Source organism: Mytilus galloprovincialis, chromosome 2, assembly GCF_965363235.1.
Source record: "Mytilus galloprovincialis chromosome 2, xbMytGall1.hap1.1, whole genome shotgun sequence".
Classification (NCBI taxonomy): Eukaryota; Metazoa; Mollusca; class Bivalvia; order Mytilida; family Mytilidae; genus Mytilus; species Mytilus galloprovincialis.
The window spans coordinates 68796060-68815034 of record NC_134839.1 but is presented as its reverse complement, the minus strand read 5'-3'; the positions used below and the strand labels follow the sequence as shown (position 1 = coordinate 68815034).

Below are 18975 nucleotides of genomic sequence, written 5' to 3'. Positions count from 1 at the left end.
GGCATTAGTGGAAATACCACATCAGAATAAATAGAGTTTAATTGGTTTGACAAATAACTGATGCATTTACGACTGTGGTTTAACCGCATCAAGAATAAATACGGACATCTGATTAGTTTCAGATACTTATGATATAATCAAGCAAGTGATAATATCAACCTATTGATATATTTCATCTGAATTTCTCACCCTTTTCATATATCATAGAGCATGAAAAAGTGACCTATTCCAGCGGCTCATCCCTACCTCTAATTATATAGCAAGTGCCCCCCCCCCCCCCCCCCCCGAGATTTGTATAGTAGGCCTTCGGAAGGTTCTTACTATACAAATCCTTGGTAAAAGTAATATAATACGACATAGTAAACGTAATACTTGCTGTTATACATAATAGATAATAAAATATCATGTAAATAAATGTAGAAAAAATGTTTTCTTGTCGCTAAATAGTTTCTATAGTCGCTTCTTGTCTCTAAAATTATTCTTATTGTCGCTTCTTAACGCTTCTTGTCTCTAATTAGTGAGACCAACAGGAAGTGCGGGCACTGGTTGTCAGCGAAAACAAATGGTGGATCCAAAAATGTGCAATAATTGAGAATATTTTAGCTGTTCAAACGCTACAGTTATGTTTTTCTCGTACATTACTAGAAGATTAATAATATAGAAATGACTTTCCTGTATGAAAATGGTTGATTGATGCGTTAATTATACGTAATAATTGTAGAACTGTACTTCAAAGAATTAAAAAAGAAGAAAAAGAAATTAAAAAAAATAGGACAGTTAGCCATCACTATCATACAACTTTATTTCATTTTACTGTTTACCTCCTTTGATCAAAAGTTCTCAAGATATTATTATGTCTATGCACACAAAGAATTTTAATATGGATTCATTTAAAAAACTAGAACCCAACAATTTCAAGTTGACAGATTTTAGAAGAGACTTGCATAATCGACACAAAAGGGAAGTTCATATGAGAAAAGAACGATTACGGGCAGTTGAGACTAGGTTCCTTGCAAAACAAATGATAACTGTGGACACATCAAGAGCCAGATCAAATTGTGATGTGGTCAGAATGTGTATCAAGGAACTTGGGATGAAAGAGGTACATGTAATTTTCTATTACATCAGTAATCATCACTTTTTAAATATCAATGAAAAAAAATGAAGCTTAATCCTATAAAATCATGTTATAATTAGAACCAGTCCATGATTGTAATGCATGGCCATGTATATGAAAATAACAAAATTTTATTCTAGTAGGATTTCAAAAGTTATTTACATCATATGTTAAGAAGTCTGTCAATTATTCATTTTAATCTTGCATTAAGACCTTGAACACTTTTGTCAATTTATAATTAAGGGTTTTGCTGAAAATGCAGTTTTCTTTTGAAAAGGAATAAGTGGTCTTTTTATGGACCAAAATTTGCATGTAAATGTAACATCTATTTCATTTTTTTTCAGTTCCCTTTTGGTAGAAAAGAGCATTGTGATATACATTGGCATGCTGTTAGCTATGAAGAAAATCCAGACCTATATGGGGGAAAAGTTAATAAATTTCCAGGTATACATGTAATTAGAATTAGTCATGTAAGTCTAGAAATCAGAGGTACATTTGTAGATTATAATGTACATGATAATTTTAAAATATTAGGGGAAAAAGTAATACTACCGTATATTGTGATTGCACAAAGAGATTCTATTTTCAATAATGAAATATAAAAGAACTACACTTTTGGAATGATCTGCCTTTTTATTTTTTTTCCCTTATAAATTTACCAGAAGAGTTATTTTTTGTTTTTTAAATTCAAATTCAATTTCTTTTCAAAAAGTCATTCTCTTGGCCATCCAATTTGTCACATTTTCATTTTCCTGTTGGTTAATACAAATGTATCAGGTAATGTTAATTTTATGCTATCTAAAAATAAAGTTGAACCAAAAGCGTGCAACTTGTTAATAGCTCCCTGAAAAATTAACCTTAAGTATCTGTTGTAAATTGTCTTTTTTGTCCTTCAAATAATTTGCAAAATCTTAGAAAATGTGCTTGTTATAAGAACTGTAATTAGAAATTCCTTATTTTGACGATTTATTGATACATGTGGATATATATATATACATATATATATACATATATATATGAATGAATTATTTAAGATTACATATATATATAATTACATTGCAAAAGATTTGTCTGTCTTATATAGTATCTTTGTTTTTAAAGGTATGACAGATATCTGCAGCAAGATGATGTTGTTTAGAAGTTTGGATCAGATGAGAGAACTGTTTCCATCAGACTATGATTTTTATCCTAGAACATGGTATATGCCTACACAGTTTCATGAATTTTCTTGTGAAGTAAGAAAATTGACAGAAAAAAAAGTAAAACCTAGACCAACATACATTGTAAAACCAGATTCAGGTGCTCAAGGAGATGGTATTTATCTTATAAGGGATCCAGTAGATTATACGCCATCACCAAATGGAAAGTGCCATGTTGTCCAGGAATATCTAAGTCATGTCTATTTGATAGACAGATATAAATTTGATTTGAGAGTATATGTTGTGTTAAAAAGTATAGAACCTTTAGATATACACATCTGCAAAGATGGTCTTGCCAGGTTTTCAACTCTTCCGTATGAAACTCCCACATACAAAAATTTGCATGAATCTTTTATGCATTTGACAAATTACTCATTGAATAAAAGAAGTACAACTTTTAACAGATCAGAGCGTAGTGATGAAGGAAGTAAAAGAACTATAAGCAGTGTCTTACGCAAAATCAATCTGAATGGCAAGGATGGGGACCAAGTATGGAAGACCATAGAAAGAATAGTGTGTAAAACAGTTATTGCTATGTTACCTACAATGAGGATTGAGTATCAAGCTAATATACCTCCAGGAAAAACAAAACTCTCTTGTTTTCAGGTATTTATCAGTATTAATGTTCAGACTTATATTCAGTGTTCTCATTATGTACATGCATTCTTATTTTCAATCAAGGTGCACATTAAATGAGGCTATTTGGGCTTTTTACCAGAGACCTAGAAATTTTTATAAAATGTCAGGTTCATATTGCTGATTTTCTGTAACCTTTTTAGTTGACTTTTAACAGACTGGTGAGATAACCTTTTTTAACTTTTAAGTATTGGTGAAAAAGATTTACCTTTACTTTTTATGTCACTAGAAGTGTAGTGCTGATAAGAAATATTATACATGTATGTTATAAAGGGTGCATATATATTGAAAAGAATTGCTACATACATGTAATTATATACAGATAATGTATACATGATACTATGTATTTCTTATTAGGTGTACATTTTTTTTTTTTAGTTTGATTTTCAGCAATTCTTTTTATAGATTACAGAACTTTTATCAATTTTTGTAAAACGTTTGTTAATATGTGACAATGCTCTTTTAATGAAAAACTACATGTACATTTGTTGTATGTGGTGAATAAAAGTATTCATTATAAATTATATTTGAATTTCAAATTCAGATAAAGTTGATCAAAGCACCAATATAATATCTAGAGAATTGTCACATTTACACAACAAATAAATTTGTTACTGTACCATGATTTACTTAGTTTTGATTTATTGCTATTTTTAACATGTTTTGATTATATAGATGTTATAGTTGTTAAGTATTGTTCGCCTATATAGCCTAAATATCTTATCTGATTCAAATATTATTTAGAATAAACCCGGTTAACACCTTTATTAATCAATATGTATTGTTAAAAGAGGTCCTGATGGTTCATTCATGAATTTCGTGGGGGAAAGATCATACATATAGCAGTATATTAAAATTATATTAAATAATACATGTATTAAAACAATAACATTGGCTGAAAGCAATGAGACACTTAAACTCTAAATCAAATATAGTAAATTATATGGAGTTAAAAATCCTTTAATTATATGTTGACAAATTTAAAGTATAGTATTTTTATCTGTACCTGTTAATAGTATCATGTACTATTTATTAAATGCCCTTTGTAATATCATGTCAATCAGACTAATACTTTATGTCATATTTAAATCTTATCATATTTATCCTGATGTTATCAAAATGTTTTATGGTTTGTAAAAACACAAATTGTAAAGATAGCAGTTTAAATGGTTTTTAAAATGGGTTAGTCAGTTATCATAATCATACCAATTACATGTACATGTATGCTGTGATAGACCTACATTGTAAGCTTTAAATTAAATAAATATTAAAGTTTAATATGTACGAATAGATTTTGATTAGCTTACTAAATTGTACTTATACATAGACCTTTCTTCATAATTTGTTCAGTCTTTTTTTTCTCAAGAAAATGTCAAATAGAATTACACAGTTATCTACTCTGACTCTGCTGAAAAAACATATTTATCAGTCGTAATTGATTTAAAAAAAGTATATTCATAAATAGTTTCGAACATAGATATATACATCAGTCCCTTTCAAAATGTACTAAAAAAAGAATTTAATTTTATGTAAAGTATATATATTTTAAAAGTTAGAACAAAGATTGAGAATTCTAACCTCATTTATATGTACATTATTACATATACAACTATCAGGTATGTGGTAATCGTAATCAGTAATCGTAATCAGCTGTAATCATAATCAGCTGTAATCGATTACATTTTGCAGTGTAATCCTATGTAATCAGTAATCATGCCATTTCTGATTACAAGTAATTGTAATGTAATCTATTACATTGCAAAAAACAGGTGTAATCAGGATTACTTTTAGATTACTTTAAGATTACATTCATATGATTACTTGCTGATTACATATCTTGTATATATAGGAAAACAGTTTTTGATAGACAAGATGAAAATAAGAAAATGTAAAGCTTGAATGAAAAATCATGAAACTAGTATTCACAATGATGGAACCTTGTTTAATGTGATAAATTGTATCATCTATATAACATGTATAACAAAGTTGTATAACCAAGTGTTTTATTTTGTTAACAGTTAACCAAAGGAAATTGCCTCTCCAATATTTCGTTGTGAGATTGAGCTCTTATGATACAAGAATATGCTTTGAAAGCATTGTTTTTCCTTGATTGAAAACATCTGATATTAACTCCAATTTCATATAAGTTTACCCAATATTTTGACATAACTACATTAAAATTCAAATGCTGAAAATATTTAATTCCGATTTGACTTTGATAGTCGACATAAATATATGAGCCCACTTAATTCAAAATGGAAGTTAAAACCAGATTTCATTTATTGACAAATTGAACAAATTTTGTTTTCGATAAATTTGTGTATAATACATGTATGTGCTTTCTAATTTTTATTCTTTATTAACTTTGAACCTTACGACTCATCCGTATAAACAAGTACATGTATAGTGTATACATATGGCATAATATTACAAACAATATGTATACATATTAAACATGTTAAACAATAGGTGATGTCAGAAGTATCATCAATACAAAATATTTTTTATTACAATAAACTGTTTCTTAATTTAAAGAGAAATGTATATACTTTCCTAAGTTACAAAGCTGTTTTGTGTTTTCACCTGACAATAAATCTATCAATTATTAATGAGATCAAAAATTGGAAATTTTAAAACAAATAATGACAATCAACAACTTTTAGCTTTAAATGTTTATTGATATTGTTATTAAGACAATAAAATTTTAATACCCAAGCTCACCTATTCTTTGTTAAAAAAAAAATGGAAGTAGTGATTAACACCTGTAAAAACATTAATGGATGTGTCAATTATGTCCCAACAGACAATAAAACTATAATTAATTATTTTTTCTTACTTGTTCAGGTTTTTTGTTAATAAGACAGTTGCATTGGTTAAGATTTGTAGAAAAAAATAAAGTTTTATCTTTAACATAGAGCCTCCGAAGGACACTTGTCTATGGCTATTTCATCAAATTACACATGTTACACTGTACTTGTCAAAAAATCCTTTTAAATAAGATGAATAAGTTAAGGCTTTTAAACAAATCACCAAAATTAGCTTTTTTGTGAGGATAAAAAGTTATAGAAAAAACTTTGATATTGCAATATATAATGTAATCATAAGTAATCTAAAGTAATCATGATTACTTTAAAGAAAAGTAATCTAGTGTAATCAATTACATATAAAATAGGGTGTAATTGTAATGTAATCGATTACATTTTATTAGCAAAGTAATTGTAATTTAATCGATTACATTTTAAAGTAATAGACCCCATCCCTGACAACTATATAGATATTTTAACTGCAAAATTATCATTATAAATGAGATGTTGGATGTAAACATGTGATAGACTTGCTTATGCTATGCTTTATTTCAGAAACTAAAAAATCATCATCTCAAATGTTCTATAGAGAAATGATGTTAGAGTATTGAAATTCAACTGTTGGTCTATTATTTTGTCTATGCAATGTACAGTTTTGTCATATTCTATGGAATTTTACTGAACAAATACAGTCTACAAATGAATTTAATATTTTGAATTAACTTGTATTATAGATTCTTGGTTTTGACATCATATTGATGGATGACCTGAAGCCTATGTTATTAGAAGTGAATTCTGGACCAAGTCTGAGTATTGAATGTGAGCAGGAAGTGGCTCCTGGAATAGTTGAATATGTTGCTAGTCCTACAGATGAGGAAATCAAGAGGCCTTTGGTCAGAGATACTATGATGTTGGTTGTACCAAAAGAAAAGCTTAAATATTGGTGAGTTTATCATTTCATGTGCAAAAAGAAATATTGTAGTCTCTCTGTCCATTTTAAATCTCCATGAAGCCAATGCTTTAGGAAAAGGTGAAATTCAGAATAGACTTTGATTTATCCAGTTCCTTAATTATTTCTAAAATACTTTCTTTTTCAAAATTAAGTAATATGTGAGCATGTGAATATGTTATAAATAATTCCTTATTTCTATATAAATTCATTTGAAGTTAATGAAATTGAAAAGTTTCAGAAAATATTTGTATTATCATAATTTATATATTTTTACAATGACCAAATGAATTTAAACTGTTTCAAAACACAGTCTTCAATATGGTCAAAGCATTATGAGTAAACACTTTTCATTTTGCTTGAAACTACAATAATTAATTAATTTATTAATTTTAAGAAATAAAAATGCCAAGTGAGTTATACACTTGTTTTTATCTATCTGAGTTGTAGTCGAAGACGAAAAAGGAGATTAAAAAGATTGCAGCAGGAACAAAGGGAGTCATGTCGAAGTGGGAAACGTCCAAGGTTTAAATCAGAACCTCTTCAAAGACAGAGAACTCATATTCTGATCATAAATGCTGATGAACCTGATGCATCAAAAAGAGAAATTGATGTCACAAAACAAATGTCTGAGATGCATCTGGATCACTACAATGGTTAGTAGACAATTTAAAAAGTATTTATTACTGGGTTGTTATAAATTCAGAATCAATAACCCAACAAAGCTGTTACTTACCTGTATACTATTTTTAAAATGCAGAACAACTCACTATCAAACCTTACTTTTTAATATAAAAAAGAAGTTGTGGTATGATTGCCAATGAGACAACTATCCACAAAAGACCAAAATGACACAGACATTAACAACTATAGGTCACTGTACGGCCTTCAACAATGAGCAAAGCCCATACCGCATAGCGAGCTATAAAAGGCCCCGATAAGATAATGTAAAACAATTCAAACGAGAAAACTAACGGCCTTATTTATGTAAATAAAATGAACGAAAAACAAATATCTACACATAAACAAACAACAACCACTGAATTACAGGCTCCTGACTTGAGACAGGCACATACATAAATAATGTGGCGGGGTAAAACATGTTAGCGGGATCCCAACCCTCCCCCTAACCTGGGACAGTGGTATAACAGTACAACATAAGAACGAACTATAAAAATCAGTTGAAAAAGGCTTAACTCATCAGATGGACAAAAATGCAAGTGGACGTGGCCCGGTCAGGGTTCTCACTAAGGCGAGTCCATGAGTCCTGGACTCATCAAAATCTGTCTGGACTCATCATTTTCAAAACTAGTGAGTCCACAGATGCATCAAGATAGAAATATTTTGTATAAATTAAACACAGTTAAATACAAATATCATCATTTTATAGCAAAAATTTAAAAGTAATATGAATTTAATGTCATTTCATTGCTCTGTTAGACCATGGAGACTTAAATATTACATTATATTGCAATAAATTATCTTTTCCTTGCTGTTGGACTCACCATGGCTAAAAATGACGAGTCCCTGGACTCGCCTTCAAAAATCCTTAACGAGAACCCTGCCGGTACTTATACATCCTGACACAAAAAGACACAATGAACAGATCTGAGAGTACTCGCAGTTATCTGACAGCTAGTTCAAAGCCACTAACAACTAATAAAAAAATCATGCAACTAAGACTTTTTATTACATTTGATCAATATAAAACCCAACTCATTCAAATGTGGAATGGACCAGGTTGAAAAGAATATAAAATATGTATATACGCCAAAAGGGTGATTAAGGAATCTTCATTTTATTGACTAGTGTTTAAGTTTTTCAGATATTTATTACAGTGAAGCTAGTTATAAGGTTAAAGCTAGCTAGTAGGAAGTACATTTGCAAAGTTTCTTTTTAATTCTAAAATAATTTAAATGAATAGAAAAAGAGGTGCACTAAACCATTTGGTACTTACCTTTGCTAAAAACTCAAAATAAATTGAATCTTTTGTGTGGGGTGTGTTTCAGTGAAAAAGCTCAGCTTGAAAAATACCTTTCTAATACATTAATGAGTTTTATTTCTTTGTTTGATAGTAAAGGCTTGTAAAACAACTTAAAACAGAGTATCTAATGATGTCTATTAAAGTTTAAAATAGAATTGAAATTAACTATATTCAACTTTTTTATGTCTTAAGATGAATTGCTAATTGATGCAATGTACTCCTATCTAGTTTGATATTGTTTCTGATTTTATATTTCAATAGATCAGTAAATGCCTAGAAGAAGCTAATTGAGGTCAAAAAAGGGAGATCATATTTTGATTTGCCAATATATCATTATTATAATTTTTTTTTAAATTCCAGAGACCCAGGAATCAGCATTATCTAGTCTAAAATGACAAAATCCTAATAATAAATGCATGCAATACTTACAGAATTTACAATATATCATTATTATAATTAATAGATTCCAGAGACCAGGAATCAGCAACGTCTAGAGATGCTGCCAAAGACCTTAGTGAGGTTGACATGCCTAAAATGGAGTTGGATTCTGAAATGTCGGAGTCACATGACGATGACACAAACCATGAAGAGGATTCACATGAAGATGATCATGATCATGACAGTCCAACATCCCGTAGAGAGTCGTGTTTAAAACATATTTATCCTGCCATATATGATGATGAATTTGAGAGGTTGAGATTATTAGAAAGAGTAGCTGAGTTATTCAGATTTTGTTTAGGAGTAAGAGGGTCACTCAGGATAGGTCCAACAGGTTTCAGAACATTTGCCAGGTAAAACAATTATCATGATTATCACTCAAATTTACTAACATGTCAAAGGTTTGGAAGAAATGATGCTGATAAGCTGGTCTCTTGCATATTTTGTTGTTTTCTGAATCTAATAGTTGTGGGTAATTGCATTGTTCATACACAAAAAGGGAAAAAAATCACATTATTGGTCAAATACCCATTTGAATTTGCAAACTGTATGCTGCAAAGTTTTGTATACTCTTTTGAAAATGATATCCATAATGCATTATAGTTTCTAGAATTATGATCCTTTTCAATTTGGAGTTAAAATTTATAATTCTTTATTGACTAACATAGACAAGGTTTGTGTAATATCATAGTGAAATCAAGATAACATGAATTTTAAGCAATCTTAAACCTTTAAAACATGATCTAAATAGGTGACAATGAGTAAAGTTATTGACTTAGTTTTCTAATGTTACAGAAAATGTAGACTGAATAGAAGAGGAATGACCAATGCCTCCATAGATATTATGTATATAGATATGCAGAGAAAATTTGATCATATGAATCCAGAGAGAACTTCTGGTATGTATTTTACTCCTCCTCTTATGATATAAGAAATGCTAGATATAAAATGAAACAAATACATTGGACTTGTGTTTAAAAAAGTTTTTTTTTTATCTTGCTATGTAATATATCATATACTTGGGATTCATTGTTATTCATTGGGTACCATTTTTGTTGAGCCTGGCGGCAGCAGCCTTAGCTAAATTCTTAGAAGTTTTATATTTTAGAAGTTGGAAGACCTGGATGCTTCATACTTTGTATAAAGATGCCTCATGTTACGAAGTTTCCATCAGTCACATGTTCAATGTCCTTGACCTCATTTTCATGGTTCAGTGTCTACTTGAAAAAATGTTAAGATTTTTTGTAATGCTAAATTCTCTCTTATTATAAGTAATAGGATAACTATATTTGGTATGTGCGTACCTTGCAAGGTCCTCATTTCTGTGAGACAGTTTTCACTTGACCTCGACCTCATTTCATGAATCAGTGAACAAAGTTAAGTTTTGGTGGTGAAGTCCATATCTCAGATACTATAAGCAATAGGTCTAGTTTATTGGGTGTGTGGAAGGACTGTAAGGTGTACATGTCGAACTGGCAGGTGTCATCTGACCTTGACCTCATTTTCATGGTTCAGTGGTTCTAATTAGGTTTTTGTGTTTTGGTCTGTTTTCTTAAAATGTATGCAATAGGTCTACTATATTTGGTGTATTGTAGGATGTACATGTCTAGCTATCAGGTGTCATCTGACCTTGACTTCATTTTCATGGTTCAACGGTCAAAGTTAAGTTCTTGCATTTCAGTCTATTTTTTCTAATACTATATGCAATAGGTCAACTATACTTGGTGAATGGAAATATCTTATGATCTGTATGTCAGTGGTGTTTGTTTTATTTGACCTTGACCTTATTTTATGGTACATTGCTCTGTGTTTAGTTTTTGTGTTTTGGTCTGTTTTTCTTAAACTTAAAGCAATAGGTCAACTATATTTGTTGTATGGAAGGATTGTTAGCTGTACATGTCTGCCTGGCATGTTTCATCTGACCATGACCTCATTTTCATGGTTCATTGGTCAATGATTTGTTTTCTTGGTTAATGTTAAGTTTATGTGACAGTTTTAATAATGCTTTATATTTAGGACTATCAACATAATATCAATGATTAGTAAAGAAGGCAAGACATTTCAGTGTGTGCAATCTTGTTTAGTGGATTAAGAGGGTAAAGGAAAACCACATAACTTAAATGTTCAACATACAAAGGCTTGAATGCAGAATTTTCAAATCAACAAAATCGTATACATGGTATATCCTTGAATACACAAATCTTAAATGGTTCAACCAAAAAGAATGAATAAAAATTTTCATTATTTTTTGATAATTTCTATATGATAATAAAAGAGTGTTCCAAAGTCACCTGTGTTGCACATATCTTTTATATTCTTTTTTTTCTTATAAATAATAAATATCTTACAAGAAAAGTAAGCCTGACATTCTTACCATATTATTTTCAATGTTACCATGGGATACAACTGCAGTAAAATTACTTAGTGGGCACTTTTTAGAGACCTTGCTGATAATAGCCTATAATTAAATTTTAAAATGATTTCACAAGAAATCTAGGTGTGAGAGTGCTTCAAATGCAATGTTCAATATAAATACCATGTCAAACCAACATTATTGTAACCTGTGTAAAAATAATTGATCCGCCCTGATTTTCAAACTTAACTCTGACATTGTCATTATAAATCTTTGATATAAAAATTTCATAAAAATCCTAAGAGAAATGTTTTGAGAATGCTTATCATCCCATTTTTCTTATTATCTATATTTCCAAGGGACAAATGGACATAACTCCTTAAAACAGGTGCATTGGCTCATTGAACTCACCAGTGAGACCTAGCTGAAATTAATAACCTTTGATATAAATTTCATAAATATCTGTCAAGAATCGTACATGTGAGCACTTACAATGCAATGTTCCACAAAATTTATATTTCCAAGGGACATAACTCTTCTGCAAATAATTTATCAGCACTGATTTTCAAACTTGTCCCAGACATTGCTGATATAAACATTCCATATAAACATAATTATAACCATCCTACAAAAAATATATGTGAAATGTAGGTGTCAGATTTGTTTCCAAGGGACATATCTCTTTCAAAAATAATGGATTGTTACTGATTTTCATAGATGTCTCTGCTGATGTAAATTTCATAAATATCTGGCAAAATTGTAAATTTGAAAGCACTTACAAAGCAATTTTCAAGGGACATAACTCATGTGCAAATAATTGATATTAGCTGATTTTCAAACTTTTCCCTGACATCAGCGATTCCATATAAATTACATAAAAATCCTATCATAAATATATACTTGAGAGTGCTAACAATGTAATTTTCCATTTAATTTACATTTCCAAAGGACATAACTCCTTAAAAATAATTGTTTTGCATTGATTTTAGAATGTTATCAAAATATTGCTAATATAAACCTTTGATATAAAATCTGATGAGAATGGTTCACATTAAAGTGCTTACAAAACCTGACAGAGGAACAGACAGACACCCAGTATTTCACTATTTGTATGTCCCATGCAACATGGTGCATGGGTACAAAAGGGCAAATCTGTTGATACTCTCAATGAAATGTAAAAAATTATATGTGAAAATGAAATGTAAGTGAAGAAGATGATGTGTTAAAAAAAAATTGAAGAAATTATTAAGAAATGACATTATATTTGATTTACATTTGTAATATTTTAACAGAAAATAAGCCAAAGAAGACAGTAGGTGGGTTATCAATGCTTTGTATCACAATCATTCTGTAAAATAAATTAGGTTCAGCTCAGATCACAAGATTAGTGACAAATCCAAACTGGATTTAATAGCTTAGAATATTAAGATGTTTGATACATTATAGTACAGATTCTAATGTGAATGGTAATTGGGTAACATCAATAATATTGATTTAAAAAGGTTTATCAAATCTTGATAATTTCAATGAACAACCTAAATTCAAGCACAGAAAATATCTTTCAATGATAAATTTAAACCATTACATTAGAATCTGAATAATTGTCTTGTTTTTGAATAAATGCCATTACCAATCTTGTTCTTTACTGTTGAAGCTAGCGTTTTTTGCACTGCAGGTACTTGCAAGAAAACTCAGTTTGAATAAGTGAAAGACAGATTGAGTATGGCATGTTTTCAGATTCAATACACTTAGTATTCCTTAGGTTGGCACTCAGTTGGCTTTTGTACTATTGTTGGTAATATTAGAATTAGAACCTAACTCATATTAGCTTATCATCAGGTTAAACAGTTTTCACAGTTCATGATGTTACAGTATGGAGACTTGACAAGCAAATGTTAGAATATCTAAATTGACAAAAATTACTATATCTAAGAAATTGTATTATTTATGCAATTTCAATTTTTTTTGTGAAGAAAACTCTTTCAATAAGAGAATTATTTTGGATTTAAGAAATACTAATTTGGGTATCTCTTACACATTTAACATTAAATAGAGGTATTGAAACTTGGTATGACTTTGCTTGTCATCATTTTAATTTGCTTTATTTTACTGAAAATCTTACTCTAAGGTGATAGCCACAATTAAACACAGTTGGTGTAGAGATCTATGCAAAGAAAAATTTCAGGAATAAAATTATAAAAACAGATACACTATAAAGTGTTTTCTTTGACAAAAATTTTAGAAGACAAATTGTTTCACATAAAGATAAAAAAAAAAAAAAAAAAAATAACTGTTACGGTAACCTTTCTTTTAAAGACATGCGCCGCGATATAGCCTTTTTGTGCTCATGTGGCGTAAAGCAACCAACAATCAATCAATTTAAAGACATACTATATATAGGTAGGTTTTTGTCAAGGTTTGGTGTCTACCAGTATACTTCTTTCTTGTTAAATCAGAAGGTGAGTTTTCAGTATTTCAAGTAAGATTTTATTTAAAGACATTATATATTAATTATGTTATGATGATTACTCTGTAAAATAAGAAAATGTTACAAATGTTAATTACTGTGAATTCATTTATTTATGTGTGTTCCAATTTTCGTGGATTGAGGAAAACATGCCATTTGGTGAATATTTGATTTTGTGGTTTTGTAAAAATGTTCAGATAACCTTATAGAAAATTTGTTATTTATTGTACTTTTCAATTCATGGTTCACCCGTACACATGATATCCAACGAATAATAATAAATCCGCGGTATATGACAGATGTTTGAGCAGCTCATAATTTGTATATTCTTTTGTTGTGGTATTTTTAGTTCCAGAGTATAGTTGGTAAGAGATTTCAGTAAATATGCCATTAATTCAGTCAGCATTACATTCTTTGAATATATGACTAGATAGGATTCTGAATTGACTGTCAAAGAATAAATTAGATAAAGTTTAAATTGTATTATCAGCTTAAAAAGTTTTCCCTTTTTTATAGGTCTCTGTTTCCAGGGTTTTTTATCTTCATGTTTAGAAATTGCCAGACGAAAGTTTTATGCTCCAACAAAACTTGAAATGTTGGAAAATTTACTAGACTATTGTGAGGTAAACATTTGCCAAAGAGATGATGATATGCCACCAACATTGCCAAGGTTGCAATATCGACCAAAACAAAGCTCATCATCATATGGCCAATCATCAACATTTCGTAGAAAGATGTCACGTGATATAAGAGAAGAGACAATAGAAGACCTTTTGGACAAAACACAAAAGAACTCAGAAATAGAAGCATTTCTTCGTCAAGGAAGAAGAATGAATTATGTTCCAAAACCTGTCCTTGATCAACCCACTTTTATGTCATATAATTCTGAATAGTAGATGAAACTATACAATGTTCATGTAAAGCATGTATGCAAGATTCATTTTTTTCAAAAAAATATTTTTAATTTCAAGTTGTAGTGCTACATGTACCTGTATTCGTTCTTGGTTTTAACCCTTTCAGCACTATATAATTCTAGATGGAACATAGCCATTTGGATATTAATGTGTTCATTGGTTCATTTGTCAAAGTTATAGTATAGCAAACCATATAGGGAATGAAATTTTGTCAATTAACAATCCCTTGGAAAGTAAGAAAGAGTCATACAAAACTGAGGTTAATCAGTCATTCCTTTCATCTACAAACTATCAATGCTGACATGTGCGTTTCATAGTTATATGTGCAGTACATTTTTTTGGAGTTACTTACCTTTATAACTCATATTTAAGGGGTGGGGATTATGTACCTCTAGTCTTGTAATATTTCTTCTAGTTGAAGTAATATTATATTTGATTAGCAAATGGTTATAGTTCATATTAACCTAATATGTTTAACTTTTTGTAACTTCTTAAACTTTCAGTAATTTTTTTTTTTTATTCCCTATATTTTATATTTATTATCTTATGTTTTTCAGATATTTATAATTATCTACTTGAATATGATTACCAGGTACACAAGTTAGTAATATTTCTTCAGTTGTAGCTGGTACGTGCTTTAATAGACATCAAAATAAAATGTTTTTCATTCAAACTCATGTGAATATGACCAAAAGTTGAACTCATGTTTATTTAACTTGGCTAAAGCACCCCTAGGATCATAGTGCAAAATGCAAATGTATTTCTGATGTGTTGATCGACTTTCTGGATGCATATATAGATAAGAAAATAAACAGATACTCTATAAGCAGAGGTTAATTATAATATAAACTGTTTGCAATCATATGATATCTCTTTATCGGTATATATTCCAAAAATTGTATAAAAAGATTTTGTATAATGATGATTTGCAATTTTTAAATATTCCGATTCTAATTCACATATTTTTTTCCTTTTATAACTTTGGTGTACTCTTTCACAATACCAGTGGACTTAAGACATTGTTTTATTTAACAATTTATTACTGCTTTGTGGATTGTAAACTTATATTTTAAATATTTAGTTGCAGGAATTTTTTATACCAATGTGTAATTAAAAGAGCAAAATCAATATGTCATAGACAATTTTCATATTAGCAACTTTTGACTCAGAAATTTATATTACCACCGACAAGGTAACAGGTGGAAAAATTATATAATCCAGAGTCAAAAGTTGACAATATGAAAATAGTCTATTGAGATGTTATGCACAACCTCGGTTATCTCCCTTTATCATGTAGTCAAAAAATTTCCCAAAATTATCACTGAAAAAGCTATCTTTTCAGAACACTCAGATAGTTTAATAACCCTTGAAGACATTGTTAAGAACAAATTACTTGTATAAAGTGTCATTATGATGGATGATTTTAAGTCAAAATGGTATAAACTAGTATCCCTAGACCTAACATCACAATACCCAAATTGCACCTATTCAACAAAAATAGCTGTGGAAATCTTACAAGTTATCACATGGTATTTTTATGATTTGACATGCATTATACACGTCTTTCAACATAGCTGAATATATTTAAATGTATAGAAAAACTTTCAAAGCAAATATCAACAGATGAAGCGTTCACTAGAAAATGTAAATCTACTAGACAGTCGTCACGCATTATTCTCAAAAAGTCATCTTTTAAAACTGAGCAAATTAAATATGTTACAAGCATCCATTTCTTATAAAATGGATAGTAAGCATGGAGGTATGTTAGATTGTTTTTTATTTGGAGAAATGGAACATAATATCTGTTATCCTGGATCGTTTGAAGATTTGTCCAGACCCATAATCTATGATTCAATACAGGTTCAAAATTAAATTGGTGTACCTATATAGTAAACAAGGATATACATCTACAAAATAAATACAGAAAGAAAGCTTTTGTCTGGATCATAAAAAAAACATAGGTGAAAAAAATGTCAAAATATGTGCAATTTGGGTACTCAGTCACGTTTATAGTTCTTTTATTTAAACCTTTTGAGGAAAAAAAAGAAAGTTAATTAATTTGATAGTAAGAATATTTTAAATACATTGCACTAGCTTTCTTACAATTTTTTCTTCATCAAAGAGCTATAATAACCCTCATTTCCTTTAGAGGAAAATATGTGGTATTAGACAAATGCATTGATGTCTGTGTAGAAATTTATAAGAATGATGTTTTGGTAAAGAGTGGCTCAATATACAAATAAATAAAATCACCAGTTAATTGGTTTGATGACATGAATAACTTTAAATTGAATCTTGAAAAAATATTTTGCCCAAATGATATAGGGTAAAGGTATTTACAAGCATGGTCAAAGTTATCAAAAAACTTATTGCAGTACTACTTGTACTTAATAAAGTATCTGATAGTATAAAAATTTACACATTTTATTAGTGCCTTTGTTTCTTGCTTGAATAATTTTACCTGAGAAAATATTTCAATACAAATTTACACGCATAAATACCCTTTTATTACCAAATTTGCAAATTCAACTATATTTTTATTCGAAGTTATAATCAAGCAGAAAATTGCTAATAAAAAATGCAAGGACTATAGTTTCAACATGTTTTAAAATAACTGAAGATAGCCTGTAATTTCATCTGTTATATATGTGATATAAGGTTGTGGATGCTAGGTGGTTACACAGAAAAATATTGTTGGACAGTACAAAGAAATGTATTTATTTTTAAATGGGAAATTGATTCTTCCTTTCATTTGTTACATACCAGGACTAAAAAAATAATTTGTTTTGTCTTTTGAATGATTTTAGGAATTATGTATGATGATAAGAGACACACAAGTTTGTGCAATACAATAAATCAAAAATTTATGACGATTATTTTATCAGTTATCTATTGCTCAGTAGGCTTTTTTTATTGAAAGATAAAACTTTTGATATTTTCAACTAAAATTATATTTATATTTTTTAGTTTAACAATTTTATATGATCTTATTCAGTATGCAAAGCATAATAACCCTCATTTCCTTTAGAGGAAAATATGTGGTATTAGACAAATGCATTGATGCCTGTGTAGAAATTTATAAGATTGATGTTTTGGTAAAGAGAGCACTGAGTGGCTCAATATACAAACATAATTAAATTATGTCTTTTTTTTAATAGTTTAGAATCTTAACTTTGACCTAAGACTTTTTGGAACTTAATATTGCTGTTACACTCTTATAGACTATGATATTTTTACAGAAGTTATGTATTTGCGTCATAGAATGATGAATTATGTCTTTGATCTATATATATAAAAAAAACAAGCAGAAATTATAACCATTTGACCAATTTTCTATGTTGATCTATTCAAATACACATAGTTTAGAATTAATGTCATATGTTTTTTTGCCCAGAATTGCTTTGATTAATAGTTTACCCTATATTCCTTATGGCTCACAAACACTTTAATGGCTGTGATAAAAGTACCCTTGTTGCACATGTGTATTTTTTTGTTATGTTTTGAAGAGCATATAACTTGTATGTTAAAATTTATTTATTTTCAATGGGGTTATTGCTTGTTATGTTATTTATTAAATGCATATTTGCATGGTTTTCAATGCTATATAATTATACTATGTGTTGAACAATAAAAATATCCTATTTACTATTACAACTGGTTTTTAACACCCCTGTAGCAATAGTAGCAATATGCAAGACATATGTATTAATGTTTGGAAGTGGCAGCAATGTAAACTGTTTAAAGCTTTGTATTACCTGGATGCTCTAAACCTTGTATGCAGATATGTTACAAAGTTTCTGGAAGTCTCTTCTCCTTTACCTCGTTTTTTAGGTGCAGAGACTGCTTGTGGTTTTTTTTGTCATGTGAATTTCTCACTTATTATGAGTAAAAAGATAACTATATTTGGTATATGGGTTCATTTCAACACCTACATGTCCCTCAGACAGGAATCACCTGACCTCAACCTCATTTCATGGAACAGTGATCAAAGTTAAACTAATGTGATAAACTCAATTTCTCAGATCCTGTAACAGTAGGTCAACTATATGTGGTGTAAATAATAAATGTAAGGGGTACATGTCAGTCTGTCAGATTTCATCTGCCCTTGTCCTCA

The 18975-nt window shown here is 29.3% G+C and overlaps 1 protein-coding gene across 2 annotated transcripts; it reads left to right on the top strand.

Moving 5' to 3' along the window:
• Window positions 1-530: 530 nt before the first annotated feature.
• Window positions 531-18509, top strand: LOC143064237 (tubulin polyglutamylase TTLL11-like). 2 transcript variants are annotated; one of them, XM_076236917.1, is made up of 9 exons: window positions 531-1102; window positions 1462-1561; window positions 2219-2922; window positions 6491-6699; window positions 7156-7361; window positions 9153-9480; window positions 9923-10026; window positions 12773-12796; window positions 14464-18509. In XM_076236917.1, the coding sequence occupies exons 1-9, from the start codon at window positions 854-856 to the stop codon at window positions 14838-14840; spliced, it is 2301 nt and encodes a 766-aa protein (XP_076093032.1). In that variant the 5' UTR covers window positions 531-853; the 3' UTR covers window positions 14841-18509. The 2 variants fall into 2 exon arrangements, with proteins under 2 accessions (XP_076093032.1, XP_076093033.1); XM_076236918.1 differs by lacking the exon at window positions 12773-12796.
• The last annotated feature ends 466 nt before the right edge of the window (window positions 18510-18975 follow it).

Coding starts and splice junctions, on each gene's coding strand:
- LOC143064237 (XM_076236917.1), top strand. CDS start 854: ATGTCTATGCACACAAAGAATTTTAATATGGATTCATTTAAAAAACTA. Junction 10,027..12,772: donor GAATCCAGAGAGAACTTCTG/GTATGTATTTTA, acceptor ATATTTTAACAG/AAAATAAGCCAAAGAAGACA. Junction 12,797..14,463: donor TAAGCCAAAGAAGACAGTAG/GTGGGTTATCAA, acceptor CCTTTTTTATAG/GTCTCTGTTTCCAGGGTTTT.